General features: G+C 41.5%; 1 protein-coding gene across 1 annotated transcript in view; it reads right to left on the bottom strand.

Moving 5' to 3' along the window:
- The window catches only part of MBOAT1 (membrane bound glycerophospholipid O-acyltransferase 1), a 115,852-nt gene that overhangs the window by 29,107 nt on the left and 70,868 nt on the right, over window positions 1-15,877 (bottom strand). Inside the window, exons 5-7 of the mRNA XM_080655131.1 lie at window positions 8,879-8,934; window positions 3,139-3,193; window positions 1,183-1,366 (exon numbers count right to left, since the gene is read on the bottom strand). Of these exons, the coding sequence (XP_080511257.1) occupies window positions 1,183-1,366; window positions 3,139-3,193; window positions 8,879-8,934 (295 nt within the window). The remainder of the gene's footprint in view (window positions 1-1,182; window positions 1,367-3,138; window positions 3,194-8,878; window positions 8,935-15,877) is intronic.

Raw genomic sequence — 15,877 nt, 5'->3', positions numbered from 1 at the left:
ATGAATATAAGGTACCGAGAACAGTGCCTGGCTCCCACTTAAATGCTCACCACATTCAGTCACTGATGGGGCACCAGTCCCCCGATTTAGCTCATGGGCGCCAGCCCCTCCCATCAATGTGTCTTTAGCCAAAACGCAATCTCCCTACTTCACTTTCTCTGTGCACAAAAATGCAAGAGTCTCCTAGAGAGTGATATTCATTAAGACTCAATAATAATAATATTTTCTAAGCAGAAGCATGTGAAACACAAAAGCACTACTGTGACAGACATGTGGAAACACCTGTGGTTACTTTGATGTCTTATCGCCATGGTGACTTCACTCCTACATTGTTTCAGTAACAAGTTGGAGCTGAGACATTTGACGAACTATAAGGTGCTGAGGAGCCTTGTCAAAACCATCTGAAAATTCATGCTTAATTAATAAATCACTTAAATTTTCAAATACTTAATTTTGCCTAGACTTTAGCATTTATGAAATATTTGAATTATCCTGATTTTCTCCCTTATCCAATTTTCCCCATTTCTTTAATTGATGACAAATTTCCCTTAAATATAGGATAGTTTATCTGAATAAGTTTACCATATTTGTGAAGTTCACTAAGTTACCCTTAGACTACTTTGAGATGAATAAAATTCAGATTGAAATTAAAAAGTTACTTCAAAAAACCATCTTAAACTCTCTCAAAGGCACTAAAACCAAGCTTTGGGCAGTGTGAAACTGGTTTCCCTGGAAACAAGTGGGTTCTCCAATAAAAAGCACATTCATTCTGTTCCCCACTTCCTCCACTCCCCCTCCCAGCTTTTATGAATATTATCCTTTGGCTGTGTATTAATTTATATTAGTAAAGACAAAACACCCATAAATTTGAATGTGTTTGCTAGTACAGCGCTGAGAACATTGTAGGCACTAAATATTGGCTGGTTGACTAATGGATGGATTGCTTTAATATTCCCAGCCAATGACCAGCTCTGTGAAATAAGCATCTGTTTCTCCAATACAGAGAACTGCAAATAAATGCCAATATCAGTATTTTAAACAAATGGAGGGAAAAGTTATTGGCCAAACTTTCTGTTAAACTGCTTGGGTTTTGAATTAGAACAATTATCAGTGGAAGTCAGCCCTGGCTGCGAAACTCTATACTTGGGGCCTCTGGGTAAACACTTGGCACTAAAAACTTACAGTGGGAGAAGGTTCTGGCAGGCTGTGGAAACCTTTCTCCTTCCAGTTCACTTCCAGCAGCTTCATGTGTATATGTCTCCCCTCGATGAAGGCTATATAGTCCTTGAAGTTGTTACACGGTCCAGCTATGACACTCATGAAGTTGAGAAGGTAGCTTAAGTATTCCAAAAAAGAGGGTTTTGCTCTGTGAAAATAAAGTTTTTTAAAAAGGTTGAAAAGTATTCAGTCTTTTATTTTTCTTTCATATTTTCAAATAAGCAAATCATAAACACAAGTGTTATCTTTACAGTTTATTAAACATAACAGGATCTTTCCTCGTTCTGTTTCTCTAAAATCCGCCTAAGAGAGAAATCTTATTGAAAGGAAAAGTTAATGAGGTGAGTGGCTCAGAGAGGAGGCAGCACTCCATGGCGCCCTCTGCTGGTGGATCACTACCATAAGCACATAGCGGGGTGTCTAGAGCAAAGGCAACTCTGAGGCTGCAAAATGCTTTCTCAACCTTAGCAGTCTACAGGAGAAGGTGAAGGTAATAAACATAAGGCAGGAGGGGGGGGGGGGGCTGGTGGGGGATCCAAACCTGTTAGTTGATTGAGATGCTTTCAAATAGGAAAACTCCCTCCCAATTACTAAAATAAACACAAAACAAAGGATGGGTGGAACCAGTTTCTACTTGAAGAAGCCACACAAAAACACCGCTGTAACAGTCTCTTGTCTGCTTTGGCATCCAGGCATGAGGTCAACAGACAAGGGTAGCAGCAGGGAAAACAGTCCGTAGGAGCCATTCTGTGTAGTCCTTTAATGGCATTTGGAGGGGCATGCTCTTCCAGCAAGATGGAATTGTGGGGAAAGGCTTCCTAAAATGCCATTGGTGACCAGTCACTGGAGTTATGCCTACAGCACTTACACACCCATAATGCTCAGCAAAGAACTCAACTCAGTAGACTCTTCCAATGATCTTCCCTTGGACCCAAGTCTCAAATTCTTAATAAAGAAATGAGGCACTCAGTCTCCTTACCACCTGGGACCCTCTCACTCCTCCCAGGTATTTCCTCCTACTACTCTCTAGTAAGACCTCTCGGCCAGGGCTGCACCACTATCCCCAATATGCTACCCCACATGTCATTTCTATTTTCATATGCTATTCTCCTACTTTGCATAGCCTCCTCCCTCTCGAACACCCACCCCCTTTCTACTGCATGTCAACACTGGCCAAAGTCCACCTTCATCAGCCTTCCTCCTTCCTCCTCTCCCCAGCCAGTATTCTCTCTCCAGCTTTACCTCCTATGTTTTTGCATGCTAGTATTTAATCATACTAATTTGCATTGATAACTGTTTCTTAAGGACCTGAGACACAAGCCCCATAAAAATAATTCTGGAATAGACGTAACTACCCCAGTGAAGGAGAATCCTACAAAACTAACAAAATTACAGATCCATTTACTCTCTGGCCCAGCAATCCCACTTCTGGGAATCAATCCTACAGCTCTACCCAAACCCATCTGAAATGACCTATGGACAAGGTTATTCATCATTTACTATTTGCAAAAGCCAAAGTCTGGTAAACGCCCAAGTCTCCATCAATAGCGATTCATTAAATAAACGCTATTACATACACATAATGAAGTTCATATGCAAATATTATAAAAAAAAATGAAGATCTCACCCTGGCTCAGTTGGTTGGAGCATTATGCTGTACACCAAACAGGTTGTGGATTCGATTCCCAGTCAGAGCACATAAGGGAAGCAACTTATTGATGTCTCTCTCTCTCTCTCTTTCTCTCTCTCTCTCTCTTTTCTCATTCATTCTCTCTCTCTCCTTCCCTCCCTCCCTCTCCTTTTCTCTATAAAATCAATTTTAAAAAAACAAACATATCCTCAGGTGAGGATTTAAAAAATGAAGAACTCTAGATACTGATATAAAAAGCACTCAATAATATACTGTTAAATTTAACTTACTTTACAGCAAGTCGGTGTTGCTCAGCAGACAGGTCTTCAGCTCTTCGACCTAGTCCTATGAGAAAGAAAACATTTAGAAATGTTTTCAGTGAGGTAGATAACTAATCTTAAGAGAAGCTTATAAAATTCATCTGAAAAAAGTGATTAATTATTGTTTCATAAATCAAAGCTTTCCTTTTTTTTTTTAATGCCCTGGATCAAAGCACTACCTCACAAGTCCATGTGTAAGGAAAGTCTCTACAGGTTCTTATGAAGAGGAGAGAATTCAGGGCTATTCCAAGTCGATTCACACAGTAGGACATGGATCACAGAGCACCCTCCACAACTCCTACACTCCTTCTGTTGCTACATGAGAAACATAAGCTTCTGTTCTTACATGAGAAACATAAGCCTAACTTTGCAGCCTACACCAGCACAAATACTTCTCCAAAATGCTGGGTGAAGACACCTGGTACAAGCTGAGAGAATGGGTGTGGAATGTAACGAGGAAAGAAATAGGGACTTTTCTCTTCCAAGACACAGGAAACGTAATCCTGAATGCAGGGAAAGCACAAAAGAATTCTTGGGAGGTTTTACTTCTTTTAAGATTCATCAATGCCAGAAAAACTCCCAACCAAATCACATTTGTGCTTCCCATAAAATGTACGTTAACTGAGTGTCAAAGAAACTGGAGGGTCATCTCACAAGCATCAGAAATTTCAGAGGGAAGGGGGGAGAGGGCAGGAATAATTTAACCAAAGAACTTATCTATATATATATAAAAGCCTAAGCGACCATTACAACCGAACGACCAGAACGCTATGACATGCACTGACCACCAGGAGCCAGATGCTCAACGCAGGAGCTGCCCCCTGGTGGTCAGTGCGCTCCCACAGCGGGAGCACTACTCAGCCAGAAGCCAGGCTCACGGCTGGGGCTCCTCTCTGGCCTCCTGACACCGGCACTGCTATATCCCTCAGCGGGGGGAGGGCAGGGATATCGGATTGCTGGGTCCCGGATTGTGAGAGGGCGCATACCAGGCTGAGGGGATCCCACCCGTGCACCTGGCCTCTAGTAAGCATATATGCATAAACCATGGACATAGACAACAGTGCAGTGAAGGCCTCGGAGGGGGAACTGGGCAGAGGGGGTCAATGGGGGTGGGGGGGAAATGGGGGACATCTGTATACTTTCAATAATAAAAATAAGTTTTAAAAAGTAACTATATTCAGCTAAGACTGATATGGTCACCAATCATAAAGGCAACTCAAAAACAAGCCTAAGAGAAGGCAGAGTGGTTCCAGAATTTACTTCTTCCTCCCACACACGAGAGAAAAAGACAAAGGCAAACAAACATTTTTCTGTATGTAAGGGATGTTCCAGAAAATAAACTGAGAATGCTTACAAAAGTAAATTCAGGCAAAAAGCCTGTATAAAAAAAACAAAAGTAAACTAAACCAAAAAAAAACAAAAAAACATAAGAAGCAGTGTTTTTTTTTTAAAAAAAAAAATCACACTCACTTTTTTCTACGACTTCATCAAACAGTACAAATCTGGCAATCCCAGAAATTAAAGTGATTTTAGTTATTGATTTATGTTGCAGATGTTAGTCTATAACCGCTACCAAGTAGATTTTCAGGTACAAAAACACTAACCAACTCACCCTGGTGTGCTCAGGACTTTATCAATTTGGGCACTAAAAATCTCATATCTTAGGAAACCTCTCAGTTCTGGGTAAATCAGGACAATTATCACCCTAGAAAGATTCCATCCTTGGTATAAAATTACCCAGTTCTCTACAGAATGACTAAGTCACTAAGTATGAATGAGAAACACACAGAGTCAAAATGAAATTGGCTTCCAAGCTTTAAGGGAAACAAGAAGACTAGCAGAGACTGTACAGTTCAACCTGTCAACACTTAAAGACGTTTCAGCCGTCAGAAAACATTTGCCAGAAAAATAAAAAGGATCCCAAATCAATTATATAGAAAAGATTCCTTTATTAACTTTTGGTCGAGAATATGTTTGTATATTTTCAGAAAAAAACTCCAAGACCATGTGGATTCCTGCAACAGAGAGGAATTGACAGGTCTGCTCCAACCACGAAGACAAGAGGAGAAACAGTCCAGAGATGGAAGACGCTGACAACGCCTTGCCACACTAGCAGTCAGCAACTGTGCGTCGCAGCAGGTTGCCTAGGACCAAATCAGAGAGGGTCGGACCTGCATTGCCACCATGTGCCCACCATCCAGATATCATTGCTGACATGTACACATAAGGAACTGTTTGACATTGAAACGGGGACTCAGAACTGTTGGACATTGAAATTGGGACTCAAACATTTTTTGTTATTATATGTTTATTTCTAGTCTGCAGAGGCAAGATTTTTTTAAAGGAAAGAAATGGGGGGGGAAATAGATACAGAGGCAAAGAAGCATTGAACAGACTGTCAAACTACAGCGGGAAGGCAGGGGAGGTTGCGGGGGGGCACTGTAAGAGATCAACCGAAGGACTTGTACGCATGCATATAAGCATAACTAATGGATACAAGACACTGGGGGGAGAGCAGGTAAAGGCATGTACTGGGGGGAAGGGGAGGCCGGGGGGAGGTCAATGGGGGGGGGGAAAGGAGACATATGTACTATTATTTGTAATACTTCAAACAATTAAATAAATAAATAAATAAATAAATAAATAAATAAATAAATAAATAAATAAATAGAAAAAATATTTTAACCTCCTATCATTAAATATTGGAAACTTATAATTTTATTATTAAAAATTACCCTTTACATTTTTCAAAAAAAAAAAAAAAAGAAAGAAAAGAAAACATTTGCCAGAGAGAAACAAATCCTCAGATTATCATTTTACTAATTGCACCTGGCATCGCTTAAGCCCATCTTCTGGCCAGTGAAAGTGCCATTCTCCTTCCCTGGGACCCAGTTTTAACAGTGGAAATAAAATTTTCTGGCCATTTTTAGAAAGAGTCTGAGTAAAGAAAATGTTCATTTTGTATACAAAGAGAAGAGCTTCCTCTCCCAGCTTTTTGTAGGGTCAGGCTAATCTCATTAGATAATTGTCCAAGCAAAACAAACAAACAAAAAACTAGCATTAAAAATTGGTTAACCAGAGAAACCAAGATGGCAGCATAGGTACTCACCTGAACTGCTGCCTCACACAACAATTTCAAAACTACAACTAAAAGACAAAACGGACATCATCCACAACCACAGGAAGGCTGGCTGAGTGGAAATTCTACAACAAGAAGGAAAAAGAAAAGCACACTGAGACTCACAGGAGCTGCAGAAGGCAGAGGTATGGAGGCATGCGCACCCAGAGGGCTGGCAACTGAGTACACGGTTGTCTTTTTCAAGCAGGAGGGAGACAAAAGCTCCCGACTGCTCTGAACTCCAGTTCCGGGCGAGACTCTGGGGACCCAGACTCATCCGGGAGAAACTGGACTGTTTGGCAGCAGGTGAAACTCATGGGCAGCTTTCTCTCAGAGGTGCTTGCAGCGATTAACGCGGGACACTGAGACCCAGGGGCCTCTTAGGGCAGGGCTGACGGGAAGCCATTGCTGCTTGCTCCGCCCTGAGACTCCACCCCATCCAAGTAGAGCACAGAGGCTTTTGCATATGAATGGCCTGATCTTTGAATTCTAAACTTACCTAACAAACTGCAGCTGAGTCAGTGAGACCCAGAACATTCAAAAGAAGGCCCAAAGCCCCACAGCAGCTTGCATTGCTTCACAGCTGGGCCTCATGTGGGCACCTCCAAAACCCAAACAAAGAAGAGGAATCTGCAGATCTCTCCATAGCTCTGCTGGGTGGCCTCAGGCAGAGGCTAAATTAGCACTCCTTAGAGATCCAAGAGCCAGGGTACCCAGGGGTCAGAATGGGACCATCCAGATTACAACTCCTCAGATCCATAAGGGACACACTCAGGGGGCAGACTCAGTGAGCACCAAAGCCCCACTGAAGCAAATCTTGCCTCATAAGGGTGTCTCCAGCACAGAAATTCTCCCATTGTAGACACAGCTGATCCTCACAGCCAATTGGCCTGGAGGTCAATTCCTCCCAGTGATACCAACAACAATCAAGGCTTAACTACAACAAGGCTGTGCACACAGCCCACAAAGGGGTGCACCTAGAGTGTCCACCTCAGGTAACTGGGGAGGCTGAGCCACTGGGCCCTATAGGACACCTAGCACACAAAGCCACTCTATCAACTCAGGGAAGCAGCCAAAATGCAGAGACAAAGAAACAGATCACAAATGAAAGAAATGGAGGAAAGCAAACTAGTGGATATAGAGTTCAAAATCACGGTTATAAGGTTTTTCAAGAATTTTCTAGAAAAGGCCAATAAATTTAGCGAGACCCTCGAGGATATGAAAAAGGACCAACTAGAAATTAAGCATTCACTGACTGAAATAAAAAATAATATACAGAGATCCAACAGCAGACTAGAGGATTGCAAGAATCAAGTCAAAGATTTGAAATACAAAGAAGCAAAAAACACTCAACCGGAAAAGCAAAAAGAAAAAAGAATCCAAAAATATGAAGATAGTGTAAGGAGCCTCTGGGACAACTTCAAGCGTACCAACATCAGAATTATGGGGGTGCCGGAAGAAGAGAGAGCGAGCAAGATACTGAAAACCTATTTGAAGAAATAATGACAGAAAACTTGCCCCACCTGGTGAAAGAAATAGACTTACACAGAGAACCCCAAACAAAAGGAATTCAAAAAGGACACCAAGACACATCATAATTAAAATGCCAAGAGCAAAAGACAAAGAGAGAATATTAAAAGCAGCAAGAGAAAAACAGTTACCTACAAGGGAGCACCCATACGATTGTCAGCTGATTTCTCAACAGAAACTATGCAGGCCAGACAGGAGTGGCAAGAAATATTCAAAGCAATGAATAGCAAGAACCTACAACCAAGATTACTCTACAAAGCTATCATTCAGAATTGAAGGTCAGATAAAAAGCTTCACAGATAAGAAAAAGCTAAAGTTCATCACCACCAAACCAGTATTATACGAAATGCTGAAAGGTATTCTTTAAGAAGAGGGAGAAGAAGAAAAAGGTAAAGATAAAAATTATGAACAACAAATATATATCTATCAACAAGTGAATCTAAAAATCGAGTGAATAAAAAATCTGATGAACAGAATAAACTGGTGAATATAATAGAATCAGGGTCATAGAAAGGGAGTGGACTGACAATTCTCGGGGGAATGGGGTGTGGGGGGTGCGGGAAGAGACTGGACAAAAATCGTACACCTATGGATGAGGACAGTGCAGGGGGCGGGGGGTAAGGACAGAGGATGGGGTGGTAACCAAGTGGAGGGGAGCTATGGGGGGGATAAAAGAGGAACAATTGTAATGATCTGAACAATAAAGATTTATTTTTTAAAAAATTGGTTAACCAGCCAATGCTGTTTAATCTTTTATTACCTCATGAGCTTCTCAGAGATTTGAAAATGAAGGGCAGAGAGCACCATAAGTTAACTTAAATTTAAAACATTGTAAAAGTAAACAGAAAACCCACTGTTCTCAATGCAAATATTACAGCAAATTTAGGCTACAGATCCAGGAGGGAAATGATAAATAATAGCTGGGAAAGTTAAAAACTATAATTTAAGAGGCCTACAAATTTTGGACAAGATCATCCAGCACTTCTCTAAACTTGGGACAGTATACAGAATATAAAAAATGTCAGGTGGACTCAGAGCAAGGAGGAAGGATGTTTTTCTCACCATCATGAACTTGGAATGCCAAGGTTGTGATCTTCTGAGTGACAATCATCAGAGGCCTAAAAGGAAGATGGAAAATAATCAAGATTAGCAAAAGTGCCACGGCAACTTTTATTCTCTTTCTCTACATCAGGGGTGGGGGACGTCTGACCCATGGGCTGTATAAGGCCCACGAAATCATTTGGTCTGGCCCTGCCAAGGCACTAGGGGTGAGTTAATTAAATGTTTGACCAAATATAGCAGGCTAATTTTTAAGTGGATAATTTTGTATGACCCACGAATGATGTTATAAATACCCAAATGGCTCTTGGCAGAAATAAGGTTTCCCACCCCTGATCTAGAAAGTGAAAAGGCATTTCACAGAATACATGAAAATGTGTGTAAATCACGTATCTGTAAGCTAGAATTCATAAAGAACTCTGACAACTCAATAATTAAAAGACACCCACTTTAAAAATGGCCAAAGGATCTGAGTGGACATTTCTCTAAAAAATACATACAAATGGTGATAAGCACATGAAAGGATGTTCAACAGTGACTAGTTATAAGAGAAATGCAAATCAAACCACAATGAGATACCATTTCTCAAACAGTAAAAGGACTGGAATCAAAAAGACAGATAACAGGTGTTAGCCAGGAGGTGGAGAATTGTAACCCTTGTACATTGCTGGTGGGAATATTAAAAGGTGCAGCTGCTTTAGAAACAATCTGGCAGTATCTCAAAAAGTTAAACATAGAGTTACCATAGAACCAAGCAATTGCACTCCTAGGTATATTCTCATGAGAAATAAAAATACGTCTACACAAAAAAATTGTACACACATGTTCAGAGCAACATTATTCATAATAGCCCCAAAGGAAATTACCTAAATGTCCATCAACTGGTGAATGGATAAATAAAGTGATGTAAAAGAAACCAGACACAAAAAGCCACATTTTGTATGGTTTCATTCATATGAAATGTCTAGAACAGGCAAATCTACAGAGAAAGGAAGTAGATTGCTAGTTGCCTAGACTTGGGGAATTGGGAGAAAATGAGGAGTGATAGCTAATGCATACAGGCTTATTTTGAGAGTGATGAAAATTTAAAATTAATTGTGGTGAATAGTTGTACTCTATAATTTACTCAGCAAATATGCAAAAAACAACCCACTGAATTGTATACTTTAAATGGGTGAATTGTACGGTATATGAATTGTATATCTCAACAAAACTACAATATTTCAAATGCACCTGTTTTTCCCAATTGTCTACCCTAGTTTAGTATTTTTAGTAGCTCAGTTCTTGCCCAAGACAAGATAAAATCCCACTGCTCTAATAACCATCGTTTCTTTCAAACCTTCTTAATTTATCCTGGTTTCCTCATTTCCTTCTATGGCTTCTTACTGAATTGGTAACTCTGACCCCTAGGGACTGATGCCTCATTTATAGGCAATGCTGAGGCTGTGATCAATGTCCTACGGCAGTGTCCCCCAGAAGGACCCTGGGATACACCCGCCTCAGCGCCCTGAGCTCAGGCCAGGCCCAGGTATGGACAGGACAGAATCGGACACAAGTGTGATGTGTGTCAACTGCCCTTAGCCACTACTTTGAGTCCATTTTCCTCTTTAATGCTTCTCATTCTGATGCCCACTTTCCACCTCTTGGGCATAATAAGCATGGTATATTTTAAACTATCAATGTAAACTGACAAGATAAAGCATTTTCAAGAAAGTACCAACAAACACACTTTGAAATCTTAATACTTACACCCAGCATTATATCTTATTTGCAAAATCCCAGTGGCCAATGGCCATTGTTTGAAACAAGATTCTGAATGCTGCGTATAAGGCTAAGAGATGAGTGAGTCTGACTGGGGAAGGGAAGGCACCTGTGCTCTGCCGGGACTGGCGAGAAGAAGGTGTGGCACTCAAGGGAGCCACTGAGGTGGCCATGCTAAGGCAGCAAGACATGCTCAGAGCTAACACTGAGGCGACCACTCTCTGTCATATTGAAAAAAATAGCTGCCTTTCCAGAACACTGAGAGTTGGGTCCCAGAAATAAAGGCTCCCCGGACGCTTCCTAGAAGATCAAATTGATCTTACAGACCAGACCAGACCTGTGCAGCTCACTACTTGATATTCATTGAGGCCGCTGACCCACCATGTATAACAGATGCCAAGAGCTGTTTTTCTTGAGAGGGACTCACTTTAAGCATCGCATGAAAGGTAGTTTCTAATGTGACTTTCAAAGCAGTACAGTTTTCTTTCTAAAGCCTTTTTTCTCCTGCAAGATTAAAAATCTCACTCTTCCTTGCACAAATCCCAGTACAAAATTTTTATTACTTTTTAAACATATTTTTATTTATTTCAGAGAGAAAGAAAGAGCGAGAGAGAGATAGAAATATCCATGAGAGAGAAACATGGATCAGCTGCCTCCTGCATGACCCCTGCTCAGGATTGAGTTGGCAATTCGGCAATTCGGCCCAGACCTGGAATCGAACCGTGGCCTCCTGGTTCACAGGTCGACACTCAACCACTGAGGCACCACAGCTGGGCCCAGCACAAAATTTTTAAATTTGAGGCACACTCTCTGGTGCCTATGCAATGTGCAAACCAAGTAAGTTCCTGCATTTTATTTCATTCATAAAAATACATTTATTTTTAGGCCCTTAAAATATAGATATCAACAAAGATATAAAATGTCTCAAAAAATTAACCTACCTTTCTATCTCTGTAGAAATACAGCATTTGTTTCCCTCCATCTGGTGTTCGATTTAATGTATTCCATGATTAGACACATGTCCAGCAAGGCATTTGGTAGTCTAATGTTCACCTACACGGTGGCCCTGAGAACGCATCACTGGCAGCATTGCTGACCGGCTCCAGCTGTGCCCTCTGGTTCTGCCACCTTGTCTGTGTGAAGCCCACGTCTCCAGGCCTGTCTCTCATACTTCTGTTCCTATCCTGGCATGGTTTCCTCTGCCCTGGGGAATTTTAGCTCAAGGATTTCCCATTGAACTTGCCAAAACTGTCTTAGGACAGCACTGCAGCCCGAGACCTCTCTTCCTTCTGATCCCCTCTCATCTCAGGTCAGACATGCTTTCGATCTGATGGCTCTCCCAGCCTCATGCAGTGGCCTCCCAATTTTCCCTCCCAGGCATTTCACCCCATAAATCTCTCAAACTTCTGTTCCTATCCTGGCATCTGCTTCTCAGAGAATCTAGACCAATGCAATTCGTAATAATGAATAGATCAACGTCAATAAATAACAACTATTCAATAGAAAACGGGCACCACTAGGTTTATATAAAAACCATATTGCTGTCCTTGCTTAGAAAAAAAAAATGTCCCTTTTTTGGGAAAAGAAGAAGCTCTGGATCAAATATTGTTACACATCATCCAGATGATACTTTCCACAATATACTGCTTCTGGTCAGACATCTGAAGAAGTTTCTAGCAACTTAAATAAAAAACATCTCACACATGTGGTCACTGATAAATAACAGACTGATGACCTATGAAAAAGCAGATCCTCAAACTAAAACCTGTTCACTGAAAAGAATGAATTTAGAATCCTCCCACATTCTTACTTCTCTGAGGGTGTAAGGAAGAGCGCCATATGCTCTTGCTCAGAGAAAGTCCTCTCTGAACACATTTTTCATTGATCAACTTATTTAAACTTATGGGTAGATCAGATGCCAAACTTCCATTGCACAAGTTACTGAGATTCAGATCCGTGAAAAATAATTTAAAATAAATTATTTATTTAATTTAAAATAAAACTCAGCTCAGCCGGTGTGGCTCGGTGGTTAAGCGTCGACCTATGAACCAGGAGGTCATGGTTCGATTCCTGGTCAGGGCACATGCCCAGGTAGTGGGCTCGATCCCCCATTGGGGGGCATGCAGGAGGCAGCCAATCAATGATCCTTTCATCATTGATATTTCTATCTCTCTCTCCCTCTCCCGTCCTCTCTGAAATCAATAAAAATATATTTTAAAATAAAACTCAAATACCATCCATGATGCATTCCAATAAAAATATAACACAATCTAAGACATGCTTGTTGGTTTGTGGCTGGAACTCATTCTTTCTTTCTTTCTTTCTTTTTTTTTTTTTTTTTTTTTTTTTGCAAAAATGCAAAACCTAGCATCCACAAGCACCTACTACAAACGCAGGAAGGACATAAAAAGGCCGCTTGATGCAGCCAAAGAGCAGGACAATGAGGCCTTAGAACTTGAGCTGCACTCGGATTTTCCACCCCCTGTAGAGTATGCCCTGTCCTTGGGTTTGTAAACACCAGCCAGCCAGCACCGGGCACTTGAATGCATGGGAACCATCTGTCCACTATGACATGAAGGTTTCAGTCCAGCATGGTTGAGGTAGAACCACTTTTTTTTCCCATGAATTCTTTTCATGATTAAAAAAGAAAAGCCAAAGAAAACCATTTTTCTTCCTAAACTGAAGATTATTAGTCGAATTTAGATAAGGAAATATAGGGGGAAATTAAAGGAAAACAGGCAGTTGGAGATGTGTTTAGAGCAAAAAGAAAGACAGAACAATGCTATCTATTTCCCCCTCCTCTCCTACCCCCACAAAATCAATGCCTCCTGATACAGATGTTAGGCAAGTTACCAGAAGTGGTATCCATTCATCCATTTCCATTTCCCATACCAACTCCCAACAGAAAAATAACCTAGTCTTTAAAACATTAAACAAAATTCAGTTTTGAGCAATAGTTCAATAAAACCTACCTGTTTTACCTTAATCTTTGGACCTAAAGTGGTTAAGTTATCTGTGCTGGTAAAAGTAGGGTGGAACAATGAGATAATGTAGTCATCAAAAGTGCCAACCAGGAGGAGAAACCAAGATGGCAGCATAGGTAAACAACTAAACTGCTGCCTCGCACAACAATTTCAAAACTACAACTAAAAGACAAAACGGACATCATCCACAACCACAGGAAGGCTGGCTGAGTGGAAATTCTACAACTAGAAGGAAAGAGAAAAGCACACTGAGACTCAGAGGAGCTGCAGGAGGCAGAGGTACTAAGACACGCGCGTGCGGAGAGGACTGGCAACTAAGTGTGCGGCTGGCTTTCTCAAGCGGGAGGGAGACAAAAGCTCCTGACTGCACTGAACTCCAGTGCCAGGTAAGACTCTGGGGACCCAGACTCATACAGGATGAAACTGGACTTTCAGGAAAGAGAAAAGCATACCGAGACTCAGAGGAACTGCAGAAGGCAGAGGTACCGAGGTGTGCGCGTGAAGAGGGCGGGCAACTGAGTACGCGGCTGGCTTTCTCAAGTGGGAAGGAGACAAAAGCTCCCAACTGTGCTGAACTCCAGTTCCGGGCAAGCCTCTGGGGACCCAGACTCATTCGGGGAGGAACTGGACTGTCTGGCAGCAGGCAGAACTTGAAGGCGGCTTTCTCTCAGAGGTGCTTGCAGTGATTACCACGGGACACTGAGACACAGGGGCCTATTAGGGCAGGGCTGACGGGAAACCAATGCTGTCTGCTCCACCCTGAGACTCCACCCCATCCAAGCTGAGCACAGAGGCTTTTGCAATTTTGCAAGTCTTGTCCCATAAGGGTGTCTCCAGCACAGAAGTTCTCCCAGCCTAGACACAGCTGATCCTCACAGCCAATTGGCCTGGAGGTCAATTCTTCCCAGTGATACCAACAACAATCAAGGCTTAACTACAACAAGGCTGTGCACACAGCCCACAAAGGGGTGCACCAAGAGTGTCCACCTCAGGTAACTGGGGAGGCTGAGCCACTGGGCCCTGTAGGACACCTAGCACACAAAGCCACTCTATCAACTCAGGGAAGCAGCCAAAATGCAGAGACAAAGAAACATATCACAAATGAAAGAAATGGAGGAAAGCAAATGACTGGATATAGAGTTCAAAACCACGGTTATAAGGTTTTTCAAGAATTTTCCAGAAAGGGCTGATAAATTTAGCAAGACCCTCAAAAATATGAAAAAGGACCAACTAGAAATTAAGCATACACTGACTGAAATAAAAAATATTATACAGAGATCTAACAGCAGACTAGAGGATCGCAAGAATCAAGTCAAAGATTTGAAATACAAAGAAGCAAAAAACACTCAACAGAAAAAGCAAAAAGAAAAAAGAATCCAAAAATATGAAGATAGTGTAAGGAGCCTCTGGGACAACCTCAATCGTACCAACATCAGAATTATGGGGGTGCCAGAAGAAGAGAGAGAGAGCAAGATACTGAAAACCTATTTGAAGAAATAATGACCGGAAACTTCCCCCACCTGGTGAAAGAAATAGACTTACAAGTCCAGGAAGCGCAGAGAACCCCAAACAAGAGGAATCCAAAGAGGACCACACCAAGACACATCATAATTAAAATGCCAAAAGCAAAAGACAAAAAGAGAATATTAAAAGCAGCAATAGAAAAACAGTTAATTACCTACGAGGGAGCACCCATACGATTGTCAGCTGATTTCTCAACAGAAACTATGCAGGCTAGACAGGAGTGGCAAGAAATATTCAAAGCAATGAATAGCAAGAACCTACAACCAAGATTACTCTACAAAGCTATCATTCAGAATTGAAGGTCAGATAAAGAGCTTCACAGATAAGAAAAAGCTAAAGTTCATCACCACCAAACCAGTATTATATGAAATGCTGAAAGGTACTCTGTAAGAAGAGGAAGAAGAAGAAAAAGGTAAAGATAAAAATTATGAACAACAAATACATATCTATCAACAAATGAATCTAAAAATCGAGTGAATAAAAAATCTGATGAACAGAATAAACTGGTGAATATAATAGAATCAGGGGCATAGAAAGGGAGTGGACTGACAATTCTCGGGGGGAAAGGGGTGTGGGGGATGCGGGAAGAGACTGGACAAAAATCGTACACCTATGGATGAGAACAGTGGGGGAGGGGTAAGGGCAGAGGGTGGGGTGGGAACCCAGTGGAGGGGAGCTATGGGGGAGAAAAGAGGAACAATTGTAATAATCTGAACAATAAAGATTTATTAAA

This window comes from Plecotus auritus (assembly GCF_963455305.1).
Source record: "Plecotus auritus genome assembly, chromosome: 2".
Classification (NCBI taxonomy): Eukaryota; Metazoa; Chordata; class Mammalia; order Chiroptera; family Vespertilionidae; genus Plecotus; species Plecotus auritus.
This window is presented reverse-complemented; position numbering and strand designations above follow the sequence as displayed.